This window comes from Cucurbita moschata, unplaced genomic scaffold (assembly GCF_002738365.1).
Source record: "Cucurbita moschata cultivar Rifu unplaced genomic scaffold, Cmos_1.0 Cmo_Scf00009, whole genome shotgun sequence".
NCBI classification, from domain to species: Eukaryota; Viridiplantae; Streptophyta; class Magnoliopsida; order Cucurbitales; family Cucurbitaceae; genus Cucurbita; species Cucurbita moschata.
The window spans coordinates 1,106,218-1,126,056 of NW_019268525.1; the positions used below are offsets into that span (position 1 = coordinate 1,106,218).

Genomic DNA, 19,839 nt, shown 5'->3' on the forward strand with positions numbered 1-19,839 from the left:
TTGTTCTTTAAAAGAACAACAGATCAGAACAAAACACAACAAATTCAAGGTTACCAACTTCAGTGCTTGCTTTGATGAACTTGGGATAATCATTCACAAGCAGCTTAAAGGTCTAAATCAATTGGAAAAAGAAGAAAAAGGATGAAGAACTCATAATAATGTCATTGGGGCATTTCATCAAACAGGTATGCTGCACAATGAAAAGTGAACACAAAACCAGTATTTTTTGATTTCATGCGTGGAGAAAATTTTGGAAGCATGCTATGAATTTAATGGGAATGAATGTTTTTACAAGATGATTACTCATTGCACACTCAAGTCAACGAAAAACGACGCAGAAATCGACATCACAGATCTGTTTTGGCATAGGATTCCCAGACACAATTTGGATCGAAATCTCAAATCCTTCAAATAAGCTATGATTATGTTGCGAATGAAATATAACTGTACATGTATGTACATTCTCATGCTTATAAATATCGGCAGAAGTTGGCTTCTCAATTCGACATAGAAATGCATCGACAAATGACAGAGCAAAATAGAACGCTAGTTCTTGCTTACCTCCTGTTCGGCCTCCTCGTATCTTCTCAATGCGTTCATTCAATTGGCTTCGTGAATCATTTTGAATCGGCTGAATCCAGACAAGCGCAACCGGGAAGAAAATTCATGTTCGTCGATACAGTGAGTCGATTCCTTCTGCTTTTTACATTCAACTCTCGACAAAATCTTCTTGTTTTTCTCATGAATCGAAAATCTTGCTTCTATGAGAGAAGATGAAAGGGAGAGAACAGGTGAGAGCTAGCGGTCGGAAGAATCCTTCAGGACCGAACCCCATTGGGAATCGACACCCACCGTCAATCCAAGGCTGAATCAATGGCGTATCTATCAGTTCGTTGAAATTCATTTTGGACTTCAATCAGCTGAAAATCTGTCAAATTTTCGTTTGTGAAGAAGATGAACACCGTTGAATTTATGGAGTGTTTTTGCCATTGCGTTGGATTTTTATTACTTATTTGAATTTTTAGCTGAATTTTCAGATAAATTATTTATATTTAAAAGTATCTTCATAAATCACCAATAATTTAATTTTAATTTTAATTCATGTACAGAACCGCCCGCAATTTAATCTTGCATTAACTAAAATATTTTAAAATGTAACAAATTTGAAAAATTATTAGAAAATAAATACATAAAATTTCCAGCCCATTTGGAAAATTTTATCTTGGGCTTCTAAAAGACCAAGCCCATTTGCATTAGGTTTGGGCAGTCCAAGTAGAAGGCCCAAATCGGATTTTAATCTTTTTATATTTTACCATGTACTAATTTAATTTTAATTATTTTTGTAAATTAAAATAGGTAACGATTTAGTTTCTATCGTTCTTATTCCGAAATATAAAATTCAGGATATGAAGTGGATTTGATATGATATCCACATTTTTTGTGCGTATAAATCTAGATGGTTTATTACCACGTCAAATCATTTTATACCATTACGTCAGTTTTATAATATAAACTATTTTAAAATATATATATATTAAATTATAAAAATTTAAAAGCTAATAAAGTTTATTAATTAAATCATTTTTTAATAAAAATATAAATTATAATTTAAATGTTTATATTTTTTAAGCTATCTTTTGACTGTATATACAATAACATAGATGAGATACAATTTATATTAATTAAAAATGAATCTTTTCAAATTTTAAATTATAATTTAAAGAAAAACAAAGTAAATTTTATATTGGATGTATCTTATTGGGAGATTAATGGTAGACATACATTATAAAATTTAATGAACATAGGATGGCAATAACAATAAAGTATTTAAATAAAAAATAAAAAAATGACATAAAAATATATTTTTAATAAGAAAAGTAAAATACATTCCCTCTGCAAAAATCAACATGGAATCTGATGCGAGAATTGGATTCCATATCTTTATTATTATTATTTTTCGGTTCCCAAAAACTCCTTTCACATATATTTATTATTTATTATTATTTTAAACTTATTTCTCTTATTTTCTGCATTTTCCTCTAAAAAAAAAAATCTAAACAATTTCACTTTTAACTAAAGAAATTAAGTAAATATTAAAAAATCAGAAATTAATTAAATATTAGACGTAAAAAGTCAAATATTTTTTTATTTTAAAATATATTATTTTTAAAAAGTCGTATTATATTGGATAAATAAGATAACACGACAATCACCTAAAATGATGTAGGTGTGATTGAGATGATTATATAGATTAAGTTTGAATGTTCGACTAAGTTAACTTTTCGTCCAACAGACTGATCGATTTTCTATTTCATATGAAACTATCTTTAAAAATAATATAATATTTCTTTTAAATTAAAAAAATAACACTTACGTCTAATAAAATTTGGCTGTAAATATATATTTTTTAAAAATAGTAATTATTATTATTATTGTGAGTGTTTAAATTTGAAGAAATGTGTTAAAAGAGGTAAGAATATTATTGATTTGGATTCATCCACCACCTTTTTTTTTTCCTCCCTTTCTTTTATGATTGATTGAGACTAAATTTCAGCTTTTAAATTAGGCGTATCCATTCACGAGGGCCCTCCTTGTTCCTATCCCATGCATATCCCCATCTAAAACCCGATTTTTTTTTCTATATAATTAATTATTTCTCGAGAAACCTGATGGACCATTTGGCTGAAACTAAAACTAAACTAATCAACATAAGCTTGATCAAGCGGTAATTGACGTTTACTCATTTTCTTGAAGTTTTAAGTTCAAATTTTATCGAGGGAATCTTGCTTCGTCTTCCTTGTCGTTTTCGTTGCAATACCTAGGTCACAAAAATTAGGATCTGTGGAGTGGTTATACCAACACTCTCTAGTCGATCATAACATGGTCGAGAAGCTAGTCGACCTCATCCTTATTTAGTCATAAAAAATTCTTACATTCGCGTTATGAATTAGGTTAAAGATGAAGCGAATCATGTCAATATTAGGTACCATGAGGTAGAGGTATGTACGTTACCTGCCAACCTTTAGATCGAATTTGCAGTTTGAACCGTTCCAAGTTCAAACCCAGTCCAACTAACACATATTACTCAAAACAATACCAACCAGGTAATTAATGCGTTGATTTTGGCAATTAATGAAATAGGACCATAATTATTGATTCATTTCTAACTAAACACTCAAAATTAAATGACTAAATCTCGAGGCTAAAATCTCGCCATTAATAATGTTTGAACTGAGTGGCCCCACCGCCCAAAATGGATTGGTGTTTTAACTTTTCCGACAACGAGCATCCGATGCTGCCGCTGCCGCCGCCGCCGCCGGCCTCCGCCTCACCCCAATAATTTACTACCTATTACCTTTTTTATTAAATCTCATCTTTTCAATTAAAACTTCAGTTGAGTTGTATTAGGTTATCGTATTATTTTTTTTAAAAAATATTACTTGTCTACGGCATATATTACATTAATAATTAAAATTTCATTAATCTCAAATATCAAACATTCATCCATCAAAACACATCGGTTATAAACGTCAAATATTTTTAATTTTCATAATAATTTTAATTTTTCAATAATACAATCTAATTCAAAATGAAAAAAAAAAACGAAGGTTAATTAACTTTTTATGATTGAGTTAAATGTTAATTAATCTTCTTTTTAGAAAACTTGAAGGCTCACCTAACTTGATTAGGAAAATAATTATCCTTTTTACACAGAGCGACAGGTCGGAATTCCTTAAATGGGATATTTTAATTAAAGTTAAGCCTTTGTATTATTTTGACATTGTTGATTGTCGACTTGTCGTCAAATCACTTCAATTTAATTAATTAAGGTTCCACTTTTTTTTAAAAAAATTAATTAAAGAAAAAGCCATTGTTACCACTAACATTTATTTATTTATTTTCAAATTTACTTCAATAGTTGACTTAACATTATATTTTTATAGCATTTTAAGTATAATACTATAAAAATAATAGCATTTTAAGTATAATACCATAATAAGGCTAAACTCATTCAATTTTCAAACGTTTTAATAATTCTCTTAAATTAAAAAATATATATATATAAAAATACTTTTAAATTAAAATAAAAAAATAAAAATACATTTATAGTGCGTTTTTTTTTTTTTTTTTTTGTGAATATCCTTCCCAGAAGAACTAAATATGATATGATACGACATGACAAATCATTTGATTGTGTTGAGCTCAGAGGATAGAGCCTAGAGTGGCCTGGTTCGTCTCCCAGTGGCTCTTCCACAGAGCAGAGCATTCTTTGGAATTGGGTACTCGTCTCTCAATGAAGTCGATGGCGTGTAAACTCTCAAGTAAAACTGTTGACCCAGGTACTGCCTTGCCCAGAATTCCGACCTTAAATTCCACATTCCCACGTTGTCCAGCGCCACATATATTGCAGTCCATGACTTCGGATACACCTGCCATGAACAACAGCTTCATCTTTCTTCCTCATGCTTCACAAATGGTTGTAAAGTAAATGAAAACTAGAGCTTGGTTTTACCTGAGTGGTACACCGTGCAATTGCGTCTCGTAGATTGTATTGGTTNAAGTTTCACTAAACTAAAAATAAATAAATAAAATATACTCAAACGTTATGAAAATAAATTATTGGAAATAAATGTATTTTTAATTTTGTTTTCTTAATTAAGAAGTATTAAGAAAAAAGTGAAAATAATAAAAGAATATAATTAAGAAGAAAACAAAAGAAGGGTAATAGTGGAAACAAAGGTACATTCGATTGCGACACTTCCACCCAGAGTATTCCCTCCACCCATCACCTTTTTTATTTTTGTTCATCTTCTTTTTATTTATTCATATTTTAATTAATTAATTAATTAGTTAATAATAATATTCCTTCTCTCACCTCAAAGACCCACTAAAAAGCTTAATTTATATTATAATTTCTCTCTCTAGCCACAGCACCATGCATGGCTAACAAATTAGAATCTAGAGAGAGAAAGGCATAAAGTAAAGAAACCCTACTTTGGTGGCCATCTTCTTTCTCTCATTTCCCAGCAAATGTGATTCTCCACCATCACTAACCTTTTACCATGGTTTTCCCTTTGGATCCTCCTCCCAACTGGCCTTCCGTGAGTGGTTTCGAGCCCTACAATTCCCACCTTTTTTTTTTTTTTTTTTAATTTTATTTTATCTGTTCTTGAATATACTCCATCTTTAATCCTGCTTGTTTTTTGGTTTTTCCCAGTTCAATACACAACAAAATAACACTGCTCCGGATTCCGATCAGGTTTTGCTACCTCTGCCACCTTCTGGTGGTGGAGGTACTGGTGGTGGCGGTGGCGGTGGTGGTGGTGGGTTGATTAGACCGGTTTCGATGACCGATCGTGCTCGGTTGGCGAAGATTCCGCAACCGGAGCCTGGATTAAAATGCCCTAGATGTGAATCTCCCAATACTAAATTCTGTTACTTTAATAACTATAATCTTTCTCAGCCGCGCCACTTTTGCAAGACGTGTCGTCGGTACTGGACGCGTGGTGGTGCGCTGAGGAATGTTCCCGTTGGTGGTGGCTGCCGGAGGAACAAGAGGGCTAAACCCCAGAATCGGTCCAAGTCTCCGACGGCGGGCGAGCGACCGAGCTCCGCTAATTCAACGCCTGCAGTTTCACTTTCAGCTCAACCCCATTTGCCCTTTTTGTCATCTTTACATAATTTCTCTAATTACCTAAACTTGGGGATAATTCCGCCGCCGCCACCTCCAACAAGCAGTGGCGCCGCCGCCGCTGCCGCCGCCGGAGGACCGGATATTCATGAATTTCACGGTGACCATTGGAGATTACAACAACCACAGCAATTCCCTATCTTGGCTAATAATCAACAACCTAATATACTTTACACTTTCGACCCACCAGAAGGCGCGACGACTCGATACAATCTAAACGAGTTATCGAGATTAGAGATGGAGAACAACGTCGGAATCACGATGGCGGGGACGGTGAAGGTGGAAGAGAGTAAAGCAATGAACTTGGGGAAGAATTTCCAATTCTGGGTCGGTGGCGGCGACACGAATGCTTGGAGCACCGGCGCCGATCTTCACAGCTTCGCTACGTCCTCCGCCGGACACTTATCCAGACAGTAATTTTCCTCAATCCTTCCGAACTTCTCTCTTTTTGTCATTAAAATGTTCAAAGTAGAAAACAAAGATCTTCACAGCTTCTCTTCGCAGGCTTTTTGAATTTTATATTTATATATATATATATGTAGATACATGTGTGTTGTGATTATGCACTTGAATTTGGAGATTTATTTCTTTTTATCTCTAAGTTTTTAGCTATGTATTCTCGAAATTCAATGCATGATCTATTAAACTAAGGTATTTAGATATGGTATTAAGTAGAAAATGTTACATACAGCTGGCAGGTATTGTAATTTCTTTTAGATGAGTACAGGGAGAAGTTTTTACATCCTTATAAGGAATATTTCGTTCCCTTTTCAACCAGAACGAAAAAGGGTATTAAAGGTATTGGATTGTGTGGTTATCGTTAGATACATTTGTTTTATGAACCCAGAGCTGATTTTATGCTTAAAATCGGCCATTTTTGGGCTCCAATGATGTCCTATAAGACCTTTAATCCAAACCCGAACACACAAATTTTATTTTGAGTGTTTGAAGCATTATGTGAAAATTTTGAGTTATAGTGAATATTTTTTTTACAATATTACGAGTAATGTTTAGATTTGATAAAATTGACACACATGTTTAGTAACAAAACACTCTAAAATAGTTTTGCTCTCGAGTCGTTTTTTTTACTAAGGGTACTGTTGATCGTTATCACCGACTTTAGGTAACGTTTCTTAAAGGGTGAGAAACGACAAATAGAGAGACACGTAAGACGATTAAGATATATACTCTCGACCAGATTGTATGAATTTTGAATTTAAAATATATTAGATAGTCTTCAATCTCAAGCTCCTTCTACAATCTCGATAATTACTTATGTTCTATATCGACGTTCTCGGACTCCTTATGTTAACGGTGGACAATAATTTATTAAAAAAAAAAAGGTTTATGATGGTGTATAATTTAGAATATAATTTTTTGAAAGTTAAAAAAAAAAATAGAAATAAATAAATAAGGGATTTTTTATTATTGTTTTTGTTGAATATATAAAAACAAAAATAGTAAGGGAAGAAAGCAATGAAAAAAAGAAAAAGACTAGAAAACCGGAAGGTGGTGTGGCCAAGAGGTGGTAATGAGTCCCAGCAATGGACGCGTTCTCGTGGATCCAACGGTTCATATTAAATCTCCCTCCCTTCATCCAATCCGTCTTCTCCGTTTCCTCCTTTAAATTCTTCTCTCACTCTCTCTCTGTTTTTCCCTCGCTTTCGTTCTTCCCTTTCACTCCTCCATTTGGATCGCATCGCATTGTCTAAAGGTCTAATTCTCATTTCTCTCTCATGTTTTGATCTATGTTTGAGTTTTTGTTTATCATCTGTTGTCTTGTTTTGTTTATTGTTTGTGGTTTGGATTAATCTGCCGCTTATTTGATTGTTTCTATTGTTGTTGTGCATTTTGATTATGTTGTTTTGTTTTGTGGACGTTTGATGTTTGAATGAATTATTGGATGAAAGAAATGGAAGAGGAATGAGAATGTGGTGGATTTTTTTGGTTCGCGCTTATTTGTTTGTTTCGTGTTGGAATGCGGATTTTGGACGTGGAGATGCTTGTGTTTTTATATTTCGTTTGAGCGTCCATGCGTCGTGGAAATCTGGAAGAATGAAATTGATTTCTTGATCGTTTTCTGGAAACAGCTTCCGTACGTGTAGAATCAATTGGCAGATCATTTCATTTCTCCATTGTACCTATTGTAAATATTTAAGAATTGCAGATGTATGTTGTTCGATTACTAAAGTTCAATGAGGAGAAGATATCTTTTTATGGTGTTGCAATTTGAAGGGACTAGGGGGTATCCTTTACAAGTATAACCAATTCCACACTCTATTTGGTTAATAAGTAGACAAATTGTAGGTGTAGACAGTTTTTTCTGGCTAAGAAGTGTATATTCTTGAAAGGAACGAAGGATGCACTTGATATTTAAATTTCCTTTTGTTGCTTGTTCAAATTTCTAACTTGCATTTTCTTCTCGCAGGTATTAGAAGATGGCAGATTCTGAGGATATTCAGCCTCTCGTTTGTGATAATGGAACGGGAATGGTCAAGGTATTAAGAGTTACAAAGTTATACATATCTTAATAAATTATCTGCAGTCACTGTTTAAATGGCAGTGAACTCAGTGTTCATCTAAGAGGAAATAATGATTTTGTGTTGAATTCTAGGCTGGGTTTGCTGGAGATGATGCTCCAAGAGCTGTGTTTCCTAGTATCGTAGGTCGTCCTCGCCACACTGGTGTGATGGTTGGGATGGGTCAGAAAGATGCTTATGTTGGTGATGAGGCTCAATCCAAGCGTGGTATTTTGACACTGAAATATCCAATTGAGCATGGTATTGTTAGTAACTGGGACGACATGGAAAAGATTTGGCATCATACTTTCTATAATGAGCTTCGTGTTGCACCAGAGGAACACCCAGTTCTCCTAACCGAGGCTCCTCTTAATCCGAAGGCCAATCGTGAGAAGATGACACAAATCATGTTTGAGACATTCAATACTCCAGCCATGTACGTGGCCATTCAAGCTGTTCTTTCCTTGTATGCAAGTGGACGTACAACTGGTAAGTAGCCCACTTCAATCATTTTACTTGGTGAGTGTTTTAATTTTATTCAACTCATAGGAGGCTAGTGCTGCCATGCAACTTTAATTGTTCAGACATACTTTGAAAGTGACAATAATACACGTGTTCTGTTTTGACATAAATTGGACATAGTTGTGTTCTTTCCTTGACAGTCTGAACAAGATTTTTCAGTAGAATTTGTTGCGTGTTTGGCCTTGGCTTACTCGTTCTTTGTGTTTGTCTTCGAAGGAATTGTGATGGACTCTGGTGATGGTGTCAGTCATACGGTTCCTATATACGAGGGGTATGCCCTCCCACACGCCATCCTTCGTCTTGATCTGGCGGGTCGTGATCTCACAGATAACCTGATGAAAATCCTCACTGAGCGTGGGTACTCTTTCACCACATCTGCAGAGCGGGAAATTGTGAGAGATATGAAAGAAAAGCTGGCATATATTGCCCTTGATTATGAACAGGAGATGGAGACATCCAAGACCAGCTCGTCTGTCGAAAAGAGCTATGAATTGCCTGATGGACAGGTGATCACCATCGGATCGGAGAGATTCAGATGTCCTGAAGTTCTTTTCCAACCTTCCATGATAGGAATGGAAGCAGCAGGCATTCATGAGACTACATACAACTCCATCATGAAGTGTGATGTGGATATCAGAAAGGACCTGTATGGCAACATTGTCCTATCTGGTGGTTCGACCATGTTCACCGGCATCGCTGATAGAATGAGCAAGGAAATCTCTGCCCTCGCCCCTAGCAGCATGAAGATAAAGGTCGTGGCGCCGCCTGAGAGAAAGTACAGTGTCTGGATTGGAGGATCCATCCTGGCATCCCTTAGCACCTTCCAACAGGTTGTTTTCTACACTCCAATGCCAATTACTAGTAGATAAGAACTAAAACAAAACAAACTAACATTTTACCCCTTTGGATTGCAGATGTGGATTGCCAAGGCAGAGTATGATGAATCTGGACCGTCGATTGTGCACAGGAAATGCTTCTAAAGGAAGAATAGAAAGATTCATTGGTGAAGAGATTGGAGCAAAAAATGGTGTGTTTTCTTCTGAAATGGAAGCGTTTTTCAGCTCCTCCCCTCTTTCACCTTAGCTTTGTTTATTCCTTCTGTCACTCAAATTTTGGAGCCCATAAGAAGGCCTAAATTTTGATTGCTAAAATGGTTCAAATTCTTTCATATGTTTTATAATTAATTTATTTATTCTCCCACAAGATTTATCTCTAAATCTGTGAAGGGATAGGGGTTTTAGATTTATGTGGGTTGTTTTCATTTTTATGTTGTTGTTCTTCTGAATCAATTTATGTATGTAATATAATTTTATCAAGTAGTACCGTACTTGATAAAATATTATTTATGGATACTCCATTCTTTGTTTTTTTTTCAAGAACCTCATATTGTACTTTGAAGGATTGTGAAACAAAGGGCTGTCCATTATAATACAGAAGAAATTAGAGATTGGGAAACTTCCTCCCAATCAGCTGCCTCCTCCCATTTTCCGACTCCTTTCCAATCCCCGCTCCCTTGTCTCGTCTCTATTAAGGAGAGGTTTCTAGTTCCATTATACTCATACTCGTGTTGCTTCCGATTGAATCTGTCGAAATGTGATTCATGGCTGAAGCTTCCGAATCCTTGGATTCCACGTGTAAGATTACGAGCTTTGATTCTCTCCTGTATTAGAAAATCTTCTTCTTCCAGAAGTTTGAGAACTCTGGCACTTAATTTTCTCACACTCTCTCCCCAATTGAATCTGCATATATATATATATTTTTTTGGTTTAGAATAGAGAACTTAAAGATCAAGATAACAATAGGAAACTAACCCTTTGTCATCAACAAAGTGGAAGCCCTCCATCTCCCTCAAAACAGCCCTATCATTTGCAAATTCCTTTGCAAAGCTGTATGGGCCATGTGTTAGAGCATGTTCTACCAATATCACTGCATTATACGATGCTCTCCATTCCCTTGCCTCAAATCTCTCCAGTCTGAGAATTTGGCCCCCACGAATGAAATCATCTTCATAAATATAATAACATTACCACATTTACTACAAACTAAAACTCATAAAACAAACCTCTTGTGAAGAATCTCCACAATTCTGTAAAACTCATCAACTTCAAAACTTGCCTTTGTTATCTCTCTCATGCTCGGTGAATCCGGTGCCCATGGATTCCCACTCGTTGCTTCTTCTGTTAACCTAAAACATTCAACAGTATAGTTTAACTAGCTCAGATATATATTCTCGAGCGGCGAAAGTAGAAGAAAAATTTACAATTGTGCATGAGTAACATCAGTAAGAGCCAAACGAGCGATTTTGAGATGTTCTTTGAGGAAGAAACAAGCTTTCTTCTTCAATTCATGGAAATAAGAGTGTTCCATTTTGGTTGAAGAACAATTGAAGAGAAACCCATTTTATTTAAGGCCTCATATTCAAATGACATAAGAAGAAATAGTAACTGTTCCATTTATGTGTCAACTGCTCCCTAAAAGTTGACGTGCAAATCAAATACACACAAAGCCAACTCCAAGAAATTCATTCAAACCTTAATATCTTAAGCTTTATGATTTAGGTATCTACCTAATATGTTTTATTTACTTATAGCCGCGTGACGTTACTTTCTTCATTTTTTTCAAATTTATTTTTGTTACTTACATTTTTTAAAATATTTCTTGCAAACATGATTCGAGGTCCGATACGTCGACGTTGTCCACGACATCTGAATTTCTCATGGCTAACTTGTTCACTAAGTTAGAACAAGTGTTACACAATCGTTGTCCAGTTACTGCAACAGTGAGATTATTTTTTTTTACTCTTATTGATAATCCTAAAAATTAGACAAATTAATTTATACTTAAAAAAAGGTCACAAATTGATAAAAATATCATACAAAATTCTGTAAAAAATTATTGAAATATAATATTTGGAGAATATATTCGTTATAAATTATATCTTACTATTATTTCTTCTTGATTTGATTTGTAGTATATTTTATTTTATTATCAACTTTTAATTAATTTATATTTTACTTATTTGTAGATATTAATTGGGGCTTGTATCAGTTTATTCAAATGTTATGAATATCAACGAGAATTTACATTCTAGTTCTTAAATTAAACTCGTGAAATATTTATTTAATATGGTTACATTACCAGGAAAAAAACACGGAAAATGTTTGTTATAATCGGAACTCTCCCCTTTATTTGACGATTTAATTTACATTATTTTCAGGGAAAAATGATGGAAAATTACAATTCCAAACAGATGAACAGAGGACGAAATTCAGGGATCAGGTTTTAGAGAGAAAAAGAAGCAGAGGAGAAGCGGGATTCAATGAACAACGGTAACCGGCGGCGGCTTAAATCTGCTACCGGCACCGCCGTAACTGATAGTTCTCTGATGCGGCAACGCGAGCATGGCGGTGTAGTCCAAAAAATCATTCAGCGCAATAACGGCCTGCAAAATCCGTTTCAAATCATCGGCGGCGGAGAATCCGAAGCATCCTCTTTCGCGGACAGCATACACGTAAAAAGTTAAACAACCTTTTCTAAATTTAAACCTAGCCATCTCACAGCCGCTCAGTCCCCGAATCAGCCGTCGATTCACATCGCCGAGAGTCATTTCCGCCGGCCACCTGTGGCCGACGGCAGCCTTCAAAGCCTCCGTCTCGAACACAAACAGAATCACCTTCGATTTCTTCGTGCCGAGGCCGAGCGTCAGATTGTGCCAAGCGTGGTGCGCCAGAATCGTGAAATTCGTCGGCAGGAACACGGCAGTGGAATTGAACGGAAGGCGATTTTGGTTGTTATTGTCGCTGTCGGTATTGCCGTCGTGGTGCGGCGGCAGAGAAAGTAGCTGAAGGAATTCAAGAGGCCAGGCTCGGCGAATTGTGAAGGATTTGACAACGAATTGTGCGCCGAATCGGAGACCTTTGACAGCGGTAGATGGCTTGAAGGAGAAATCGGTAAGCGCTGGATTGGCGGTGGCGCCGCCTGATTGGTGGCGATGCTTTTGTTTCTTGTTATTGTTATCGTTCTTCTTCTCTCTATTTTCCATATTTTTCCTTGTTTTCAACCGTCGGAGAGTTCTGGATTTGAAGCTCTGGTTATGGCCTCTTCTTTTTTGGGGCAAAAACAAAACAAATTAAATTGCGTATATATATCCACTTTTTTAAATTAAAATAAACATTCATTTTTATCCTCGACACATATGTCGTTTTTCTGTTTTTTTTTTCCTGTCATTTTTCAATTTTAGTCCTCTTTTTTTTTTCTTTTCTAATTTTACTGTAGTAATTAAATAATTTTAAAAATGGAATTCTGTTATTTCCCCCCTTTTTTTGTCCAGTAATTTTAGGATGATATTTTTAATGGGAATTATTCTTAATTATAAATTATATATATATATATATATATATATATATATATATCTTAAATTTATAATCCAACCGACTTATATTAAAAAAATGTAAAAATATCTAAAAACTCTATTAAATCTATACAAATTTAATTTTATTGAAGCACGTATTAACGTGTATATATATATAAATAAAAGAATATTTTAATGAATAATTTTCATTTTTCTAGTTGTATTAAAAAGAAGGTAGAACAATAATAAATTTAATAATATTCCATAAAAAAAATGTTAAACATTATTTAAAATAAAACGAACCAAAATATTTAATTATGATATTTATTATATTATTTTTTGTCCTGAAAAATGGTGTCAAAATTTATACTTTAATTTTTATTTTTATTTTTTTTTTATATAGATTCGCATTTGAACAAACGCAGATATAAAATGCTAAACCCTACCGTCGAAGTCTTCTTGGTCCCCAGACCTTACAGAAATCAGATCGAGGGGAAAATTTCTCTCTGCATTTTCTCGTCTTCCGTCTCCTTCCTTCTGGTAATTATGCACTTTCGATTTATGGTTTCTTTATTTTGTTTCTCAATGTATAGATGAAGATTTCGCATTATTTCCTGATCGAACCCAAACCGACATGAAACCTATCAATGGTTGTTATACCCAATTTCTTTGTTTCGATCGTTTGGAATTAGTTTTTTTTTTTAGGTTTTCTGTTCATCTGAATTATCTCTTTCAGTTTCCATCGAAAAAAATTTGGGAGAAGTGTAGAGATGAGCCTCTTCGTCGAACATTCTCGATTCGTTATTCATTTAGTCGATTTTCATGCCTTTTCTCGTCTTGGTTTGTTATCTTCAAAACTTTAATATGTTTCATGTAGCCTAGCTATCTGGAGTTTGAAAACAGGCAGTTGAAAGGTTTAGCTGTCGAATCGGAAACCTGAGCCTGTGAATTGTGTTTTAGGGTATGACAGTCGAAGCTGTTATCAGTTTAGGATGATGTGTGGGTTTCGTTGGTTTTATTCGTTCTTCATTTTAATTTTTATTATTTTTCTTTGCCAGGAAGTTATTGGTTTGAATAGATATGAAATTTTGACGACATGCATCTTAGTTGCTGACCTTACCTGGTATTGTTTTGGATAGGTTGAAACATGAGAAGATACAGTCCACCATATCATAGTCCTCCAAGGAGAGGATATGGTGGTCGAGGAAGAAGCCCCCCCGGGAGGGGATATGGCGGCGGCGGCGGTGGGTATGGAAGACAAAGGGAACAGTCTCACGGTAGCCTTTTGGTTAGAAATATTCCTATGGATTGCAGGTCAGGATTTGGCCACTTTTTTTTTCCTTCTTTTCTTTTCCAATTACCCTAGTGCTTTGTTCTAATTTTGGTTTTAATACTACTGTTCTACTTCAGGAATTTGTTGTTTTCTCTCACTGATTTTTAACAACTTGCCTTCTGGTTATATTGGTACTTGCAGGCCAGAGGAGCTTAGAGCTCCATTTGAGAGGTTTGGACTTGTGCGAGATGTGTATATTCCAAAGGATTATTACACAGGGTAAGCATCTGGTGTTTATTTTTCTTATTTATTGTTCACACTGCTCCAACCATGGTATGTGATTGGATTTATTTAGTTGTTATTCAACTTTATTTCTGAAGGTGTACTTTTACATTCCTTGCGAGTTAGGTAAGGACACGTCTTTTTATGGTTAATATCTTAACTTCTGAGCACCAAGTTGCACAAAGATTTGATAAAATTAACCTCAAACAGGGTTCAGGTGGCGATTTAGATTTACTGATTAAGCATCAAGCCAAGCCTCTTTCGCTAGAAATTGAGCACGATCATTCACTCTTGTTTAATGCTCTCTGCCATGTGTCATAATACTAAGCTTGCCAATAAATGGTGAAAGTTGAAATATATGGAGTACGTTTAAAGCTTTTCACTTTTGCAATTCAAGATTCTATTTTCAGAACAATCTCTAACTTTATTTTTCTTCTTTCTGGGGGAAAAAACTCGTGTCTTCATACACAAGATGAAATACTCATGCAATTTTCAGGGGATTTTTTTTACAACTATTTGATCTTGATCAATTCTTGAGGGTGTACATTTGTGCACCGAGTTCTAAATTTGTAGAGGAATTTTTAGATATCATGGAACTTCCGGTTGGGTTTGCTATTCATAGTTTGGGAATGAAGAGGATGAAAAATGTCAAATGAAATTTCACCAGACCTTATTTTTTTCTAGGTGAATTTTATTCCCATTTCATAGTGTGTTAAATTTTGAACTGCTTTGTCAGGGGGTATGTTGGTTTGAACTTTGAAGTTAAAACAAGCCCAAGCCCCTATTAATGAGGGTGTACTACTTTTCACTGCCTAACATATTGCTCATCAAGAATGTAAAGAGTAATATCGAAATGAGGGTGTCTCTCTCTGAGGAGATCTTAGATAATTACTTCATCAACAGAAGTTGATGAGGAAGAAGATAGATTCTTGAGCAATTGAAGCCAACAAGGTGAAGGTTTTAAGGTTGTGGAATGTTTGTTCAAGTGCTTCGTGTGTTTCCAAGTATTTGAAGAATTTTCAAGTCATGAATTGTTGGTTTCAAGTACTTATATCAAGAAATGTGAAGATTTTTCAAGTCAAGTTACATTGAAACGAAGTGCTTATAGTTTCAAGAATATGAAGATTTTTCAAGTCTCTTGCCTCTTTCATGCTTGATTGTAAAGAGAAGGTTAGCTACTAAACTTTGAAATCAGCTGCTTTATATAACTTCAGCCTCAGCTTTGAAGGAAGCTGTCTGAAGCTAATATTGGATATGAAAAGAAAGCTATTTAGTTTATGGCTCCCTGAATCCTTTTAGGCATGAAAATAATACTAATGTGATGATTCAGTCTTTACCCAATATTTTTGTCCAGAATTAGTTTCTTCTTTTTATCATAAGCATTTTGTTTGAATTCTTTGCAGTGATCCACGAGGATTTGCGTTTGTGGAGTTTGTTGATCCTTATGAGGCCTCTGAAGCTCAGTATCATATGAATGGGAAAAAATTTGCTGGTAGGGAGATTACTGTGGTCCTTGCTGCAGAGTCGAGGAAGAGGCCAGAACAGATGCGTCAAAGGAGTAGAAGGTAGTTTGTGTATTCTCAGTTACCTCTTTTTCTCCATTCTTTCAAGAGTATAATTTTACAATCCACCTGACATTCTGTTAAACTGAAAGTAATCCATCTTATTTTTACAATCCAAAACTCCTGTTTTTTCATTCTTCATTCACTGTGTTCAATGGAAAGTAATCTTTTACGATTTTTATTTAGTTGCGAGTTACTTATGCTTTACTATTCTATTTTCCCTTTCTGTAGGGGACCATCTGGCTATGGTGGACGGCGTTCTTATTATGGTATGGGTACAGTAGTCTCTCTTCAAATTTGATGTGTCTTCTTTTAAATAATCTTTATATGTAAATGAGTACTCCAACCAAAATTAGTTCAGTGAGAAGATCTCTTATGAATTTTTCTCATTTTTCTAGTTCATGTTACTTCTACTTCTAGATTTTTCAAGAAAAGAAGAGTATAACATTACTTCTTGTTATGGAACTCTTGGACACAACAGCTTGTAGCAGCTATTGATGATCTGTAGTATATGGGATATATTTCTAACATGTTAGGTTGTTCTTTGACTTATCTAAAGATTTAGGATTGGTTATTTATGTAACAACCCAAGCAATCGAGCTTATTTATAAGCTCTAAGTTCAGTGGTCATATAATATCCTTTATATGGGCCTTTTTTTTTGTGTGAAATGAACTGAGAAGTTCCTCACATGCTACATCCTGAGGAATTTTGGTTTTTGATCGATCCTTCAAACATTCCCCCCCGCCCCTAGTTTGATGCTTTTATGTGGATATATTGTCTCTAAACCTTTTGTTCCCATATGGGCATCCCCATGTAGCTTTTATTAGGTGTAAATGTAAGCCTATAATAATTCTTTTGTTTCTGTGAGCCTAATTGCAGCTCGTTTGTTATGAATTTGATAATTTTCCGTCTTGCAGGTTTTGTTAACTGATTGAATTAAAAATACAAAACTTTGTACATTCAATTTGTTCGTGGATATTATAGATTATTGTAGAACACACACTAAAGCTTGGAATCAAATCAATCATTAACTATTGTAGTAGACAAAACATGTCCATATTAGATTACTGTGTTCAATGATCAAAGCGTAGTTTCAGGATGTAATTGATCATGATTTTTTTTTTGTTGACAATATAGGGCGTTCTAGATCTCGTTCAGTGTCTCGATCACGCTCCCCCCATCGTCCTTCAGGTTCAAGTAGATATCGATCAAGGTAATCTATTTAAAACAGAATGTTCCATCTTTTATTTATGGTTTTGGTAGTAAAGGTGCCAAATGCAATTGCCAGGTCATACTCTCCTGCTCCGAGATGGCGAGGCAACTATTCTCTTTCCCCCGATAGGCGTCATGCAGACTACCCCAGATCACCAAGAGGTGCTCCTCGTGAGCGAGATGGTGAGAGGAGTCATCAAGTATATTCTCCAGGTTATGATAATGCTGGTGGTCACGATCACGATGGAAATGGATATCATGAGTAAGTTGAATGATTTACCGATGGCTTGTTGCTTTTTGGGAGCACCTCAATATGCAGCTAGTTTTAGTGTTTTCTTGTTTCTGTGTTTTTGCATGCATTGCTTATAGCATATGCTAGTCTCATTATTGAGAATGTTCACTTTCAGTTCGCTTAAACTTAATTTTCTCATCTTTGTTTACTATGCTACTATAAAAGTGCGTCCTGTTCTGCTTTATTTATTTGTCAATCCTATTTTTTCTTTAGCAAGCCTGCATTTGAAGGAGAGGATGCACGAGCTGACTGGAGGTCTTCTCCTGGTAGAACATCAAGGTCTCCTTCCGGGTCCCGATCCCGCTCTGCTGATGCTTCACCAAGACATGGTAGATGAATTTTCTAGATGATGTAAACCTTCGTTTCTAACATGTAAGATTTGTTAGTCTCAAGTTAGAAAATTCCAAGATTGTATCTTGTTAGATGTTCCTAGTGTTGGGATTTTCAGGATCTGGGCAATTTACTTTGTGCTTTCATTTGAAGTTTTAACATTGCAAAGGGTAGACCATCCAATCCCTTGTACTAGTTTTCTGGATTGTGCAAGCTCTTCTTCTTCATCGATGTCTCACTCAGCATCGTCGGTGAGATGGTGACCCGTCCCATTCATGATATAATACCCATACAAAGGTATTGATATCTCATAAGATGGTGGCACTCCATAATGTTCTTCACCAGCCTTTCCTCCGCATTATGCTGTTTTGAGTTCTGACTTTGCTTATTCTCTCAACTTGCATTGTGTACCGACAAAGCTGCGGTGTAGTTTATGATCATTTTTCTTGGGTTGGAGAGCTTGATTGAATTTAGATCATTTGTGAAATTCTAGTTAATCTAATTATTTTTTTATTCACTATAAATATAAGCTCACGAAGTTCCTTTATATCTGAATTGAGGGCTAAGCTTTCCATATTTAAATAAAAATGATTAACTTCTCTTACGTTTAATAATTATATCAAATTATTGTAAAGAGTAAATAAGTGATACCAAAATTCTACTAGATCATAGTTTAACATATAAAATAAAAATTATTATCTAGGTTCCGTTTTTCCTCTAATAGTAAGGGGTTGAATAGGTTCATTGTTCCGGTCTAGAATACGATTAATCCGCTTTTCATACTGTTGCTATGAGCAGAAAGAGCTGCACTTAGGGCGAAGCCGTCACTCAACCTTAAAAAGCTTAGATTAAAGGCATAACTACTATCTAGCAAAATAATTAGATTAAAGAGCTTAGATGTTATCCAAATCATAATTAGCAAATTCGTAGGTTTAAGCTTTATTTTTTTTTAAGAATCTATAAAATGAGTGGAAGTGTGGAGGGAATATATTAAATAATTATTATATTTGTTTATAAATCATATCGTGTAAGCCGTCTTAGCTCAGTGGTAGAGCGCGTGGCTTTTAACCACGTGGTCGTGGGTTCGATCCCCACAGACGGCGAACATTTCTATTTTTTTAATTTATTTGTTTTTGGAAAAATAAATTTAATTAAATTATTTTTTGAAGTTGTAAACTTATTTTTTAATATAGAATATATGCAATTTTTAAGCATGCCTAATTTTATATCTAAAAAAAGGTATATGAACTTGTAAAATTTACTTTAAATTATTAAAAATTTTGTTGTCCGTTACCTATCACTTTCTAACCTATTTTGGCCTTTCAAAATAATCATAAAATACTGGAAATGAATTTCTATTTTTCTCTTCTTATACAAATATCTGAAAAAAAAAATCAAAATTGATGTTATAATCAATTTAGGTAACCCATACACAATTAACTAAAAGACAATAAATTAAATAAAGTTTTACGTTAGGTGTTATAAAAAAAGAAAAAAGAGAGAGAAAAAGAAGTAAAATTTATAATTTTGTCCAAATAATAAATATGGTCAAATAAAAAACACAATTTTCTAAAACTAAAAAAAAAAAAATATATATATATATATATATATCAAAGGAGCCTTAACAATTAATTTTATATCTCAAACGCCATTCATTGTTCTTAGGACATTCAAAACAATAAATAAATAAAACTTATTTTATGTCTCAGATTATCCAAATTTATTAATTAATTGGAATTTTAAAATATCTCTTATATTAAAAAAAAAAAAAAAAAAAAAAAAAAAAAAAAAAAAAAAAAAAAA

The 19,839-nt window shown here is 34.4% G+C and overlaps 4 protein-coding genes, 2 long non-coding RNA genes and 1 other non-coding gene across 9 annotated transcripts; 5 read left to right on the plus strand and 2 right to left on the minus strand.

Annotated features, from left to right (window-relative positions):
- Nucleotides 1-257: 257 nt before the first annotated feature.
- On the plus strand, nt 258-1,052 carry LOC111447697. Its single transcript, XR_002711315.1, has 2 exons — nt 258-681; nt 774-1,052. It is a non-coding gene; the product is annotated as an uncharacterized LOC111447697 (long non-coding RNA).
- A 3,084-nt stretch (nt 1,053-4,136) lies between these two features.
- Nucleotides 4,137-4,565, minus strand: LOC111447632. Its single transcript, XR_002711299.1, has 2 exons — nt 4,514-4,565; nt 4,137-4,430 (listed from the first exon to the last, which is right to left on the minus strand). It is a non-coding gene; the product is annotated as an uncharacterized LOC111447632 (long non-coding RNA).
- Nucleotides 4,566-4,917: 352 nt separating this feature from the next.
- On the plus strand, nt 4,918-6,293 carry LOC111446915 (dof zinc finger protein DOF3.6-like). Its single transcript, XM_023085839.1, has 2 exons — nt 4,918-5,102; nt 5,219-6,293. Exons 1-2 carry the CDS (start codon nt 5,064-5,066, stop codon nt 6,107-6,109), a joined length of 930 nt encoding a protein of 309 aa, XP_022941607.1. The 5' UTR covers nt 4,918-5,063; the 3' UTR covers nt 6,110-6,293.
- A 937-nt stretch (nt 6,294-7,230) lies between these two features.
- On the plus strand, nt 7,231-9,919 carry LOC111446918 (actin-97-like). Its single transcript, XM_023085844.1, has 5 exons — nt 7,231-7,406; nt 8,121-8,190; nt 8,307-8,700; nt 8,950-9,563; nt 9,648-9,919. Exons 2-5 carry the CDS (start codon nt 8,131-8,133, stop codon nt 9,711-9,713), a joined length of 1,134 nt encoding a protein of 377 aa, XP_022941612.1. The 5' UTR covers nt 7,231-7,406; nt 8,121-8,130; the 3' UTR covers nt 9,714-9,919.
- A 1,974-nt stretch (nt 9,920-11,893) lies between these two features.
- Nucleotides 11,894-12,857, minus strand: LOC111447604. Its single transcript, XM_023086854.1, has one exon. The coding sequence runs from the start codon at nt 12,773-12,775 to the stop codon at nt 12,050-12,052; it is 726 nt and encodes a 241-aa protein (XP_022942622.1). The 5' UTR covers nt 12,776-12,857; the 3' UTR covers nt 11,894-12,049.
- A 655-nt stretch (nt 12,858-13,512) lies between these two features.
- Nucleotides 13,513-18,262, plus strand: LOC111447732 (serine/arginine-rich SC35-like splicing factor SCL30). Of its 3 annotated transcripts, XM_023087048.1 has the most exons (9): nt 13,517-13,624; nt 13,962-14,045; nt 14,224-14,398; nt 14,559-14,636; nt 16,043-16,204; nt 16,433-16,470; nt 17,340-17,415; nt 17,491-17,676; nt 17,920-18,262. In XM_023087048.1, exons 3-9 carry the CDS (start codon nt 14,232-14,234, stop codon nt 18,041-18,043), a joined length of 831 nt encoding a protein of 276 aa, XP_022942816.1. In that variant the 5' UTR covers nt 13,517-13,624; nt 13,962-14,045; nt 14,224-14,231; the 3' UTR covers nt 18,044-18,262. The 3 variants fall into 3 exon arrangements, with proteins under 3 accessions (XP_022942812.1, XP_022942815.1, XP_022942816.1); XM_023087044.1 differs by lacking the exon at nt 13,962-14,045 and having other exon boundaries at nt 13,513-13,624; XM_023087047.1 differs by lacking the exon at nt 13,962-14,045 and having other exon boundaries at nt 13,514-13,622; nt 14,217-14,398.
- An 805-nt stretch (nt 18,263-19,067) lies between these two features.
- Nucleotides 19,068-19,139, plus strand: TRNAK-UUU. Its single transcript has one exon. It is a non-coding gene; the product is annotated as a tRNA-Lys (tRNA).
- The last annotated feature ends 700 nt before the right edge of the window (nt 19,140-19,839 follow it).